Consider the following 15,417-nt stretch of genomic DNA (forward strand, 5'->3'; position numbering starts at 1 on the left):
GTGCATGTCAGTTATGTTATTCTCCAATAAAAATTCAATGAAGGCATCAGCATATTCTATATTAAACTGCAGTTTGGTTACTCTGACCCCGGACAGACTGTCAGTTAACCATCAGCATTCCTTAAAGGACTGTTTGACTCCTGGAAAGAGCCTGCTGGACTCCGCCACAGCTGGATTTGCATATTGCTCCTCCCTACTAGCTCTCTGACGGCAGCCAGATAAAGTGACCTTTCTGAACTTCCCATTTATGCTTTTTACCTACTTAGCATAGCTGGTGTGAAGACCACATGGGAGAATGCTAGTGAAGTTGCATCAAATAAATGTATTAAATATTTTTATTTCAATAATGGTTTCGGATTATCTCTGTAAACATCCGTAGAGTTCTTGGAAGGCACTAGGCCTGGTAGCAATATCTTACATGTCGGGAGAATTAGGGAAATATTTTTGGAAAGTAGAACACTTCTTTCTAAGCAAGTTGTCTGCTTAGAACCACTTAACCTGTGTATAAGTGAAGCTGGTCCTAGATCATAGGACATTATGGGAAGCCTGATAGTCCAGTACAGAGAATCCAGAATGTAGAATAAATTAACCTAGATTTTACTCTGTTTTTACTCTGTTATTGACTCACAGTGTGACCCCTGGATAAGTCACTGGTTGTCTGCTCCATCATCTGTAAAAAGAGTGGGGTTGGCCTGGTATTTTCTAAGTCTTCTTATTGTTCTAAAATAGAACCTTCAGGTGTACAGAGCAGTGACACGTCATTTTTACGTCCCCAGATCGATCTGGCAAGTAACAGCCAACCATCCAAAGTTATCAAGGGGATGGTTAATTGGCAGAAATATTTTCTTTGATTTTAACATCGTAATGTGAGTGGCAATAAGACTTGCGTTGTTTGCTTGATTTTTTTCCCCTCTCCTTTTGTTTTGAATGATACATGGCCCAGTAAAACCACAAGTGAGTGTGAATGAAGAAAACATTCTGTGTGGCTCAAAGGCTAGCATTCTTTACTGTCACTGACCAAGGGGCTGGTTTGGAGAACAGTAAATACCAGAGGTCATGTAAGTGGGTACCCAACTAACTAAATAAGCATAGACCCTCCCCAACTCCTCATTTTATTCGTAGGTTGTCACTGGTTCACGTATGTCATGTGTCAACGCACAAACTCCTTCTCTTCCTTGTATCTTGAGTATACTGAAAACATGATTTGTCTGGGTACTTCCGTTAAACTGCCAAACTGGTGTTTACACATAGACATAGTCTGAACTGATGACCAGGTTAGTCATTTAACCAAGTAACCCGATCAATAACCAGCCCATGATTCAAACCACTCGGTGTGACTGGATGCGGTATTGTGAGTGAGTCATGGATACAAATAAAATATTTGAGAGGAGATATCTCGACATCTCTCCAAAATTTCTACTTCATACAAATTTGACTTAGGATGAAGACTAATGTAATTCAATAATAGCTACATAGAGAAGAAATACCATAGGTAACTTTAAAAAAAGGAATCTCCAAAAATTTATTTTAGAGATAGTCTCTGAACTTTGAAATATCTGTAAAATAGTATATATGACATAACGATCCCTTTCTCTTGAAGGTTATTTTAACTGTGATCAGGGAACTGGCAATAAATACCTTATACCTTATGAAATCTCACAAATCAACACTGGCAGTGTGGAAAACCAATAAACACAGATTTGAGCAAAACATCTTTTAAAAACTGTTTTAGGGGCATCTGGGTGGCTTAGTCGGTTAAGTGTCTGACTTTGGTTCAGGTCATGATCTCATGTTTGTGTCAGGCTCTGTGCTGACAGCTCAGAGCCTGGAGCCTACTTTGGATTTTGTGTCTCCCTCCTCTCTCTGCCCCTCCCCTGCTTGTGCTCTCTCTCTGTCCCTCAAAAAAATAAATAATAAAAAAAACCCTGTTTTAATGATTAACAAGTGTCTGAGGTCTAGTTACTATACTGATTTTTATATAACTTTGAATCTCATTGACTTCATTAACATAAAAAAATCACTTTCTCCCATCCACAGTGTAAACCTTAATCCTAATCCTTCTCTTCAGCCTGTTTCCAGCCTACAAATCTGGCCAATCCTGCAACCCCCTTGAATTATATTTCCTCCTCTTTCCTTCCTTTAACCACTGAATTTCTGGGAAATTAGCCAGCTGCCACAGGAAACTAAAGTGACTGTCTCAGTCACCCAGCTGATAAACTGCAGATAAATTCCAGATTTCAACTCATTTCTTTTGTATGGGATCATCTTTAGTTTATCCTTCCTCCACCCATTGCTTCCCCAGCCCTTACTACCCAATCTGCAAAGGACATTTTTACCGGATGTGTTAATTTCACACCACTTTTATTCTCCTTCCATCATTCTAGCTTAGGTCTTTAATACCTTTTGCTGAACTGCCACATAAGCCTTCCGACTGATTTCCTTGCCTCTCACTTCTCCCTTTGCACTACTGCCAACAAGCTCTGCAAATTCCAGCTCTGTTCATGGCATTCCTCTGAACACAATCCCCAGTGGTTTCTGGTTGCCCAGTAAATAGAGTACAAACTCCATAGCACAGTATTCAAAGTCCTCCACAATCAACTTCTCCAGTGGTACCTTTTATTTACTTACTATGCTCCAGTCAAACAAGAACAGGACCTGAATTTTTCCGGATGCTTCAGTCTGACTGGGCTCTTTCATTACACTTGGTTGCTGTAGGTGTACAAGGGTGCTTAGAATGGGGGTGGGAGGGACTTTTTTTCCCCTTCTAATTCACACCAAGACTAGCAGCTGCCCTTGTGTTTTACTTTATGGGATGGCAGCTCGTTCTACCTCTGTCCATCTCTGCTCAAGCCGCCATTCAAGATTCAGGTTAAATGCTGATTTCTTCATTTCTCTATGCTCCCTCTCTGCTCTTACTTACTCTGCCATTTCCTACTATAAATATCTATGTATATGTCACAGCTCTCTTTCTCCATTGTAAACTCCTACATTAGCTCAATAATGTCTTAAGACAGTAATATCTGGAGATTAATTGTGTGAAACAAATAATTTATTATTAATCATAGTTCAAATATACAGAGTTGTATACTTGGAAATGGTGAATTGTATTGTATGTGAATTATATCTCAGTAAAGTTGTTATAAGAAAAATAATTCAAATATTAATATTTGTAAATTATTTACTTAATGATTTTAAGCAGGATAGGTTACAGCATGGCAGATACAGCACGCACACATTTGTATCTCCTGTTTCCTGAGATCTCATTTACTTATTTATTTTTAAAGTTTGTTAATTAATTAATTAATTTAGAGAGAATCCCAAGCAGGCCCTGCACTGTCAGCACAGAGCCTGACATGGGGCTCAATCCCACAAACTGCAAGATCATGATCTCAGCTGAAACAAAGAGTCATATGTTCAACTGACTGAGCCACCCAGGAGCCCCTCTTGAAATCTTATTTAAACAGCAGTAAATTAGAACTAAGAAGAATAAACTCAAGATAATGATAAGAATAGAAGAGTGAATCATCAAAGGAAGAGAGATTTTAATATATTTCTGGAAGATGAAAAATGGATAGAAGTCACCTTGCTTCCAGTAATAAAGGCCTAGGTAGTTCAAACTGTTCTCTCCTTGAGCCAGATAGTAAATTAGGACAAAATTTAAAAATACCTAACTGAAGGCACTGGAAAGCTAGCAAGAGAATGAAAAAATAATGAACCAAGGTCTAGAAGAAAACAGAAATTCTGAGAGAAGAACTTGGCATTGGGGGCAACTTTTCTTCTGGAAGGAATTTGCCAATTTCAGAAAAAGGCAACTAAGAGGCTGTGAGGCTAAACAGTGAAGAGCAACGAAGGGGACAAAAGTTGGAGACTTAAACACCTATCTTCCCTGCCGCCCCCCCCCCCCACCTTCCCCCACACACACCCTGACTTGGGATGGTAAAGAGCTCCACTTTAGGAGATAATAAACCAGATGTCTACTGTTCTAACAAGGATTTCAGGTCAGTTTCCAACCATCATAGGCTCTAGAGTTGGATTAAAGTGGTCCTGATTTATTTGTGCCCACAGAAAATGCTACTGTTTTATGGAAGAAGGGAATATTATTCTGGGTCTCAAATTATCTTTACAAGCAATGTCACAAGTATAATTTCCAATATGCAATAAATAATAACCAAGAGAATAAGAAAACATAAATGAGAACCACATAAGTTAAAACTGCTAGAAACCAAATAAAGAGAAACCCTTAAAAGTAATAAGGGAAGAAGGCAAATTACCTTCATAGGAAGAACAATTTGAATTACAGTTGTCTTTTCAACAGATACAATGAGAACCAGAAGATAATGAAGTGCTATCTTTAGAGTTCTAAGAAAAAATAACTGCCAATATAGAATTCTGCACTCATCAGAAATATCCTTCAAAAATTAAGATGCAATATAGACATTTTTAGTTAAACAAAAACTTATAGTAGCAAACTCATAGTAAGGACATACTAAGTGCCCTTTAGGCAGAAGGAAATGGATCTCAGAATAAAGGTCTGAGATGTGGGAAGAAACGAAGAGCTATGAGAACAATAATAATGTATCATGGGATTTAAAATATATATGAAATTAAAATATACCACAATAGGGCACCTGGTTGGCTTATTCGGTAGAGCATGTGACTCTTGATCTTGGAGTCATGAGTTCAAGTCCCCATGTTGGCCTAGTTAGAAATATACCACAATAGAAGCAATATAATCAAGGAGGAATATATAATATACATAGAAATATTAGCGTTGTAAGGTCCTTGAATTCTTGAATTGTTCAAGAATAGGGTAAGAGTATTAAGTAATATTAGATTTTGGTTAAGTCAAGGAAGGCATATTGTAATTTCTTGGGTAGCCAAAAAATGGTAAAAGTGTGTATATGTACCTAATGATATAGGCTTAATATACATAGAGAAAACAATTGCCAAAACTAAAAGGAGAAATGGATAAGTACACAATCATAGTGGGAGATTTTTAACATAGTTCTCTTACCTGATAGAAACAGCAGTAAAAAAATTCAGTAAGCATGGAAAAGAGGACTATTAATAAACTGGACCTATTGTGCATATATAGAAGACTGCAGAATATACCTTATTTCTAAGTAAATATGGAATATTTATTAATAAAGTTTTATTATGGAAATCATATGCTGAGTTATAAAGTATCAATAAATATCAAAGTCATTGAAATGATACTGAATTTGTTCTCTGGCCATAAGAACAATTAAGGTAGAACTCAACAACAAAAATATAGGAGATAATCTTTGTATGTTGAGAAATTAATAAACTTCTGAAAATCTCATGAGCAAAAAAGAAACCATAACTGCATAATAGTAAAAACACTTTCATTTGCTACTAATTCCATACTTAGAGGGAAAATTATAGCTTAAATAAATATATTAGAAAACAAGGCTTAAAATCCCAAGAGATTAGAAAAAATAACAGCCAATTTTATCAAAGAAAAAACATAATATACCTAAGAGCAGAAGTTAGTAAAGTGGGAAACAAATAGATAATGAAAAAAATGAACAAAATCAAAGGTTGTTTCCTTTAAAACACTAATTGACAGACCTGGCAAGAATAGTCAAGAAAAAAGAAAACACAAATTATCACTATTGCAAATGAAAAAGGAGATCTTATGACAGATTCTACAATACTAAAAATATCTTAAGAGATATGTTGAGCAATTCTAACCAAACTTGAAAATGCAGAAAAAAGAGACAAACTTCTAGAAAACTAAAACCTAACAAAACTGACACAGGAAGAAACAGAAGATATGAGTAGTCATAAATTATTAAAGAAATTTAATCCATAATTAAAACTTTCCCTCATAAAAACTGCAGACACAAAGAGCTCCTGTAGTGAATTAAAACTATTTTGAGAAAGAACTAATGTCATTCTTACACAAACTCTTCCGTAAAAAAGCAAGTAGGGATATTATGAGAATTAAGAATGTATATGTTAATTTCATTATGGGCACAGATATAAATTTTTTAAAAAATAATAAATCAAATGCAGCAAAATGTAAAAGGACAATACAACATGATAGAGTTGTATGTACTGAAAGGATGCAAAGCTGGTTTCATGTTAGAAAACCAGCATAACTCACTACACTGACAAAATAAAGGAGTGAAATAGAATTATTTACATGTATAAAACATAAGCATGTGATAAAAACATCCACTTGTAAGGGAAAAAACCCTCTAGAGAACAGAAAGGAACAGCAAATATTATAATTAATGATCAAACACTGAAAGCTTTCCTGAGACTATAAAAAAAGACAAGAGTGCATACTATTAGCCATCCTAAACAACCTTGTACTGGAAATCCCAGCCAGGTCAGTGTGGCATTTCGATTAAAACAAAAATGACACGAATTCTTTATTGCTCCTTGTATGTAATCCTTTGCAATGTAATGGGACTCTGAAGCCCCTCTTGAATGTGGGTTGGTCCTGCATTTTGTTTTGGTTAAAAGAATATGGTGAAATTGACAATGTGCCAGTTCTGGGCCTCAAGAGTGCGCCCCCCCCCCTCACCCAGCCATCTTTTTCAGAGACTTTGGCACTGCCATTGGGGATAATAACAAATTAGAGGATGAGACCATGTTGAGTAGAACTAAGTTGGCCTAGCTGTCCTTGCTGTGGCCCTAGATATGTGAGAAACCCAGTCAACATGAACATAAGTGGTTAGCTGACCTGCAGCTAAGTGCAGATGCACAAATGAGTACTGGCAAGACTAATTCGAACCAGCATAAATACTCAGCCAACCCACAGACTTGTAAGAAATATGTGCTTAATTTGGGGTGGTTTATAATGCAGCAAAAGCATTATAAAACAGACAGTAAATCAAGAAAAAAACAAAGTATAAAAACAAGTATGAAGTATGAAAAAGGAAGAACATGTCTATAGTAGTTTACAGGGGATATAATTGTGTATGCAGAAAATCCAAAAATATTTACAGATAGATTATTGGAATTAATGACATAGCAAAGTTGATGCATCTCAAATACAAAATATCAACTGCATTTTCATATAATGGCAATATCTTAGTCTGTTCAGGCTTCTATAACAGAATTCCACAGATGTGACTTAAACAACATAAATTTCTCTCTCATAATTCTGGAGGTATGGGAAGTCCAATATCAAGGTGCCAGTAGATTTGGTGTCTGGTGAGGACCTACTTGCTGGTTAACAGACAGCCATTTTTTCACTGTGTCCTCATGTGGTAGAAGAGGCAAAGCAAGGTCTCTGGGGTCTCTTTAAAAGGGCACTGATCCCATTCATAAGGACTCTACTCACATGACTTAGTCACTCCCCAAGGTCCCACCACCAAATACTATCATGTTGGGAATTAGATTTAAACATGAATTTGGGGGGGGGGGGGACATAAAAATTTAGTCTAGAACAGGCAACAAATAGTTAATACATAAAAATTAAAAAGTGTTAAATAATATCAAATTATATATGGTATATAGGGATAAAACTAATAAACTATGTGTAAGATTTCTCACATAAAATCATAAATCATTATTGAGAGAAGAGAAGGAATAACTAAATAAACAGAAGGATATATCATGCTTATAGTTTGGAAAACTCAATATTATAGGCATGACCATTCCTTCCAAATTGACTTATAGACTCAAGATGATTCCAAAGAAATATGAACAGTTTCCCCCCCCATAAGTTGACTATTTGAATCTATAATATGCAAAGAGCCCAGACTAATCAAGGGTCTCTTGGAGAAGAAAAACCATGTTGGAAGACTTGCTTTGTCATATACCAAAGCTTATTATAAAGGTACAGGATTTAAGACAAGGATATCTGATCAACAGAACAGAGAATCTGGAAATAGATCCATTATTACCTGATTTATGTAAATGGTAGTATTTTAGAGCAGTAGGCAAAAGATGGCCTTTTCATTAAATGGGGCTACAATGGTTGAATCTCCATTATGAGAAAACATGAAAATTGGCCCTTACTGCACACCATTCACACAAAATCACTTCTGGCTGGGTAGAAGATCTAAACATGAAAGGCAAGAAATAATGCCTCCAGAAGATCCTAAAGGTAAATATCTATGACTTTGGGGCCGGACAAGATTTCTTTTTTTTTTTTTTTTTTTTTTAATTTTTTTTTTTTTTCCAACGTTTTTTATTTATTTTTGGGACAGAGAGAGACAGAGCATGAACGGGGGAGGGGCAGAGAGAGAGAGGGAGACACAGAATCGGAAACAGGCTCCAGGCTCCGAGCCATCAGCCCAGAGCCCGACGCGGGGCTTGAACTCACGGACCGCGAGATCGTGACCTGGCTGAAGTCGGAGGCTTAACCGACTGTGCCACCCAGGCACCCCGGGACAAGATTTCTTAGTATACTTTTAAAAAGTACTAATCAAGGAAAAGATTGATAAGTTGTACTATGTTAAAATTACAGACATTTTTCATCAAAAGATATTTTAAGGGAATGCAAAGACAAGGCATCTAGTGGAGAAAATACTTGTGACACATATAATTAACTATATGTAATACATTTCTCCAAATAAAAAGAAAAAATATAGTTAACCCAATTAAAAATGGGTGTATCACAAGAGAAGGTATTTAAAATGGGCACTAAACACATAAAAATGTGCTCAGTTATCCTTATCAATTAGAGATATGTAAGGTATAAATCAAAGTGAGATTCTAATATATACCCATTAGAGTGCCTATATAAAGAAGGCCGATAATAGCAAGAACTGGAAGTTCTCTTATGTCACAGGTATGACTGTAAATTGGTAAAATCACTTAGGAAAACAGTTTGGTATTACCTACTGAAGTGCAGTTATATGTACTTTAGAACTCTGCAATCATAAACCTAGGTGCATAGCCCACAGAAATGCATGCAAATATACACTAAGAGACCTGGAACAATGTTCACAGTGGCAATGTCCAAAATAGCCCCAAATTGGAAAGAATTCATATTTGTCTATCAAAAGCAGAATGCCTAAGTCAGTTATGCCATATTCACAAACTGGAATGCTACATAGTCATGAAAAGGAATGAACTACATTTCTATTACACAACATAGATAAGTCTCACAAATATAACACTAAATAAAAGAAACAAGACCCAAAAGATTACCTACTACATGATTCTACCTACATAAGTTCCCAAAACCTAACTCTAAGAGGCAAAATTTAACTGTAGTGTTTAGGAATGCACATGAGTGGTAAAATTATAAAGAAAATCAAGGAGGTATTTACCAGCAGAGTCATGAGAGTGCTTGTCTTTGGGAAGGTGGTGATTGGGAAGGGACAAGAGGGACACTTCTAGTGTGCTGACAATGGTCCACTGCATGCACAGATGTTTATACAGATGCTCACTTTCTGATAACTGACTGAATTGAGTCTTCTGATTTGTGCCCTTTTCTGTATTTGTATGACATTTAAACATAAAGAAAGCTAAAGGAAGTGGACGGAGGCATATCTTCAGATGAACCAAAATGTAAAAACAGCAGCTCAGAGCATGAACACCAAAGGTGCAGTTAAGCGAAACTGTTCTATTCCCAGAATGATTTCTATTTTGTCCAGGGTCAGTTATTTTGTTTGTCTTGACAATATCCTTCAGCCTGTTGGTTTTCTTCACGTCAGGTATCCTCGCAGAGATACTATCAAAAGTCAATGACACATAAAAATAGATGTTTAATTGTATAAAGTTTAAAAGGTAATCAACAAAAATTTAAATATACAATTATAATCACTGGAAGAAGTAAGAGAGAAAGGAGATAAAACTGAAATAAATGCACATCTTTCATAGAAGGGGAGAGTAAATGTTATCAATAATGATAAACCAAAGAAGATAGAAGTAAATTATCCATAGATACGATGGAAACCATTAGAAGAATTAGAAGTAGTAAAAAATGGTTGATTCTGCGGGGAGGGACTAAGGTAGGGACAGGGAGATAATGTTTTCCATTATCAACCCTCTGGACTATGTGATTTTTGTTTTGTTTTGTCATGTGTATATTACCTTGAAAAATCTCATAAGACTTTTATGAGATTCCAGGTTGAATCTTTCTCATATACTTGATTTAAGAATTGCTTCTTGAGTTTGTGGCATTATGACTAGTCCAAGAATAACATCAACAATCTGTAGATGGTGTAGTTGGTTTTCTTGTTTGTTTGTTTGTTTCTTTTGTTTATTTATTTTGAGAGAGAGAGAGAGAGGGAGAGAGAGAATCCCAAGAGAATCAAGAGCTGGATGCTTAACTGACTGAGTCACCCAGGAGCCCTGTGAACCCTATCCTATTTCTTTTATTTTTTTTATTTAAAAAAAAAATTTTTTTTTTAACGTTTATTTTTGAGACAGAGAGAGACAGAGCATGAATGGGGGAAGGGCAGAGAGAGAGGGAGACACAGAATCGGAAGCAGGCTCCAGGCCCTGAGCCATCAGCCCAGAGCCCGATGCGGGGCTCGAACTCCAACGTGAGATCGTGACCTGAGCTGAAGTCGGACGCTCAACCGACTGAGCCACCCAGGCACCCCCTGTGAACCCTATTTCTAAAGTAATGTTAGGAGTTATAGCTTGGCAATGACTAATTATTGTAGAGCTTCAAAATCATAATTTTATAATTATTTATGTTTCCTTTAAACTTATTTTTAGAAATATTTAATTAGAAACAAGGCAGGTACACAATTACATTGTACACAGAGAAATAGGAAGTTAGAAATATTTCTACTCAACAAAAATAGCTAAAGTATCAAATCAAAAGTAGATAAGTCAATGATAAAGGTAAAATTTCCAAAATAGAATATATGACCTCACACCAGTCAGAATGATGTGACAAGAAATAGCAAGTGTTGGTGCCTGGGTGGCTCAGTTGGTTGAGTGTCCAACTTTTCATTTCGGCTCAGGTCATGATCTCATGTTTAGGGAGATGGAGCCCAGAGTCAGGCTGTGCTGACAGCATGGATCCTGCTTGGGATTCTCTCTCTCTCCCTCTCTCTCTGCCCCTCCCCTGTTCACAGGCACAAGCTCATTCTCTCTCTCAAAATAAATAAATATTAAAAAAAAAAAGAAACAGCAAGTGTTGGCAAGGATGAGGAGCAAAGGGGATCCTCGTGTGCTGTTGCTGGGAATATAAACTGGTGCAAATGCTGTGGGAAAAAGTATGGAGGTTCCTTAAAATTAAAAATAGAAAATACCGTATGATCCAGGAATTCCACTACTGGGTATTTACCCAAATAAAATGAAAACACTCATTCAAAAGATCTAGGCACCCCTATGTTTATTGCAGCATTATTTACAATCGCTAAGATATGAAAGCAACCTAAGCGGTCGTTGATAGACAGATGGATAAAGAAGTAGTATATATATGCAACGGACTATTACTCAGCCATAACAAGGGATGAGATCTTGTTATTTGTGACAACATGGATAGACCTGGAGGGGTATTATGCTATGTGAAGTAAGTCAGAGAAAGAGATACTGTGTGATTTCACTTACATGGGGAATCTAAGAAGCAAAACAGATGAACAAATGAACAAATAAACATACAAATAAAACCCAGAAACAGACTCATTGATATAGGAAAAAAAAAAACTGGTAGCTGCCAGAGGGGAGTGGGGTGGGGAGGTGGGAGAAATAGGTGAAGGGGATTGAGAGATAACAGACTTCCAGTTTTAAATAACAAATCACCAGAGATGAAAACTTAAATACAGTAAATTTAGTCAATTTATGTTTATATGTGGTAACTATGTTTATAGTGGTAAGCACTGCACGATACATAGAAGTGTTGAATCACTATATTGTGTACCTATACTATACTCCAAAACAAAAATATTTATATTAGAATAATGTTAAAATCTATATATTCTAGATATTTAAAATTTTTTTAACGTTTATTCATTTTTTAAAATTTTTTATTAAATTTTTTTTTTAATGTTTATTTATTTTTGAGACAGAGAGACAGAGCATGAACAGGGGAGGGTCAGAGAGAGAGGGAGACACAGAATCCGAAGCAGGCTCCAGGCTCTGAGCTGTCAGCACAGAGCCCAACGTGGGGCTTGAACTCACGGACTGCGAGATCATTACCTGAGCCAAAGTCAGACGCTTAACCGACTGAGCCACCCAGGCGCCCCTAACGTTTATTCATTTTTGAGAGAGAGAGTGAGAGAGCACGAGTGTGCAAGTGGGGGAGGGGCAGAGAGAGAGAGAGAGAGAGAGAGGGAGACACAGAATCTGAAGCAGGCTCCAGGCTCTGAGCTGTCAGCACAGAGCCCAGTGTGGGGCTTGAACTCACAAACCACGAGATCATGTCCTGAGCCAAAGTCAGATGCTTAACTGACTCAGCCACCCAGGAGCCCCATATTCTAGATATTTTTTAAACAATAAAGTTCACTTGTGTTTCTTCTGCTCTGTCTGCATACCTTATAAACATTTCTTTGGGGTGAACATCTGAGAAAAAAAATCAAGGCTCATTTTTTTTTAAAAAAGTAAAGTTTAACTATTTAACTTTTCCTATTTTTTTCCCTCGTAAAAAAAATTTCTGAGATCTTTAAATGCCTCCTTTCATTATTTTATCTCTGTAAAACGTGGGTATTAAAATTCTCCCCTTTATCACTCTGAAAACGATTTTTCTCTATTTCCTCCAGTTAATTTTTCTAAAAATCTGGGAACTTCCATTGTACTATCTGCCAAGTATTTTAAAGTAAAAAAAAAATGTTGAGAACATCTGTTCTAGAGAAAAGGTCTTGTAGGGTTTTTTTCTTTTCTTTTTTTTTTTTTTTACCTCACACAGCAATCTTACACATTGTTTTGCATAGAGGAGTTGCTCCAAAGCTGTTTGCTGTATTGAATCATATTGAGTATTATAATATATGGTATAACATTATTATAATAGGACTAGCCCAAACTGGAGTGAAAAAAATCAGAGTTTATGGTATAAGAAAAGTGATTAATCATGTGTAACAACAGAATTGAAATTTTCTTGTCAGATACGTTAGTATAACTTAAGTGAAGTCCCTCCATTCATTTAAGTGCATTACTGGATGTCCACTCTGTGCCAGGCACTACCCTAGGCTCTGTGCCCACAAAAATAGACAAGACAAGATCCTTCCTCTATAATCACTCACAGCCTAGTGGAGGCGGCCAACCAGAGACTGGGAAGTTACTAAACCACAGGACGTGGACTATGTATGGCAGGTCCAAATTTTCTGTCCCTCTAACTCCTTTCTATTTACTGCTAAGGTGATGGGAGTAAAGAAGCAAAAGCTTTATCAGCATAATAATTAGCAAGAGAGGGGTCCATCTGCCTTATAGAAAGACTTAGGCTTGCCCCCTAAACACAAAAATTTATCCTGACCTAGGGGATCTTGAGTGCACTCCTTTAGGATGGGGGCACTCTGCAGTGGAACCCTGACTCTGAAGAGATGCCTGGAGGGTCTCTCAGGAAGGAGGTGGATGCCAGGGAGAGGTGAGGTAGAAACAGAGTCCTGGATTTTCACAGCGGCAGATTTTGCATGGATGGACACAGCAGGAAAAATAAATGTCAGTATTCATGATTGGCTAATGGCAAGGTTGTCTGTTACCCCCCTAGACGTTGAGGTCTTCGTTACTCCCATGAACGATGGTTACTGCTATAGTGAAGATGTGCTCAGTGTCCCACAGCTACGAAAAATTGCCCCACTCAGGCTGCACTGCAGATGTGGGGAGGGCAATGGAGGTATGAGAAAATGGTTGGGAATATGAAAATTGTTCAGCAAGGCTCAGACATGCACCATGTGTCCAAAGAAGCTGACCCGTTGCAGTGCTTTCTTATGAAATGACAATCAGTCAACTACCATGATTGTTCTTACCCTCCGCAGACTTGTGGGGGGGGGGGCAGGAAGTACAGCTCAGTGCTGAGCAGAAGATGCTCCTTTTGAGGATGAGGAATAAAAGAAAGGGCAGGCTGGGTTGTCTTCCTCAGGAACGGAGTCCACAGGTGACAAAGATTTATAATACTCATCTTCCCCATCAAGCACTTTGATTTGGCTGCAACAAAGAAAAGAGTTTTCAGGAAAAAGAGAAAACAAATGCTGCAGTCATCACCCAGGCAGCTAACGCTGCATGAGTACTGGGAACAGGGCTGGGTCCCACCCCCGGAAGGGAAGGACAACTTAGGGTACCTCAGCGTGACCCAGAACTCAGGAACTGACTCTGATCCACAAAGCCTTTGCCTCTGGGTCACAGACTGATAAAGGGCTGAAATTAGTGGCGTCTGGAGGTTGTGATCATATTACAACTTTTCTGTCCGAATTTACTTGTCTGTCCCTGTTTGGTTCCTAGATGAGAAAGTTCCCCTCCTGCCCTCCTCCAGTTCTCAAATTAGTACCAGTTAGCTATGTCACTGTATTCTCGGTCAAGATACTAACAATCAAATGGGCCACAAACTCCTTAGTGTCCTGTGTCTAACCACAGGGGGAAATTTTCCTCTGTGTATCTTTAAGGCCCAGGGGTAGGGTGATGTGGGAAGTGGCCTGTTTGCACTGTGTGGAATGCTCTCATCTGTGAGAGAGTTTTATACAATCTGCTATGACTGCAATTAGGAGGAAACTACAACTTCCTGGGATAATTATGAGAAATAACATTTGCCTTTAGGTGGCAATTTCAGCCTTTTTGGACAGAATAGACTCAAGTTTTATATAGCTGCTACTGTGAAAAGTAGTTTCCAGTGTCAATAATAGTGGTGATATCCCCATTTGCATATTTTTAGAAGCTCTTCTGGAAAGTTTTGCATTTTCTGTAATATCACAAAGGACCCCTTCTGTTTACAGTTGCTTAGAACTAAGAAGACAGATATTTACCCAAGTTTTCTTGGCTTCCTTTTGCTCCCTTGATATTCTAGAGTTCCCTGTGGAGAGGGCCAAGAACACACAGTCAAAGCAAAGCAGCAAGTCGTTAATTTTTAATTCAAAGTGATTTTGTGTTGAATGCAAGCAGATGCTGATAATATCAGAAGTCACAGCATAATTTTTTTGATCAAAGGGCTCAAGTGAGCCTGATGAAGCATGCATCTTGCTCGTCTTTGATAAACCACATCAATTATTCACCGTGAAGGCAGACATCCTGACATGAAAGCAACAGATAAAGAGCCTAAGCACATGTTCAAGAAGAGAGCATAAGAGAGTGGGGGTGGGGCTGGAGGGGCTGGAACAGGTATTAATAACAGAATTATTAACTGGAAACAAAGCCAGTGAAACAGCTTTATGGCCACTTTGAACTCACATTTAACTGGTTATAGTACATGGTGTCCTCAGGGCTACTCAACATTTTGGGCTGCTGACATCTTCGGCGAGGTGTTCGCTGCTTCTGTACAAGACCATTTTCTGAAACTGCTACAAGACAGCAAAACTTTACTGTAAACCATCTAAGGTATTGGGA

The 15,417-nt window shown here is 37.7% G+C and overlaps 1 protein-coding gene across 1 annotated transcript in view; it reads right to left on the reverse strand.

Annotated features, from left to right (window-relative positions):
• Positions 1-10,320: 10,320 nt before the first annotated feature.
• The window catches only part of MYO3B (myosin IIIB), a 407,188-nt gene continuing 402,091 nt past the window's right edge, over positions 10,321-15,417 (reverse strand). The window contains exons 33-35 of the mRNA XM_049616047.1: positions 15,262-15,368; positions 14,841-14,887; positions 10,321-14,028 (exon numbers count right to left, since the gene is read on the reverse strand). Coding sequence (XP_049472004.1) covers positions 13,890-14,028; positions 14,841-14,887; positions 15,262-15,368 — 293 coding nt within the window. The 3' untranslated portion in view covers positions 10,321-13,889. The remainder of the gene's footprint in view (positions 14,029-14,840; positions 14,888-15,261; positions 15,369-15,417) is intronic.

Source organism: Panthera uncia, assembly GCF_023721935.1.
Source record: "Panthera uncia isolate 11264 chromosome C1 unlocalized genomic scaffold, Puncia_PCG_1.0 HiC_scaffold_3, whole genome shotgun sequence".
In the NCBI taxonomy this organism is placed as follows: Eukaryota; Metazoa; Chordata; class Mammalia; order Carnivora; family Felidae; genus Panthera; species Panthera uncia.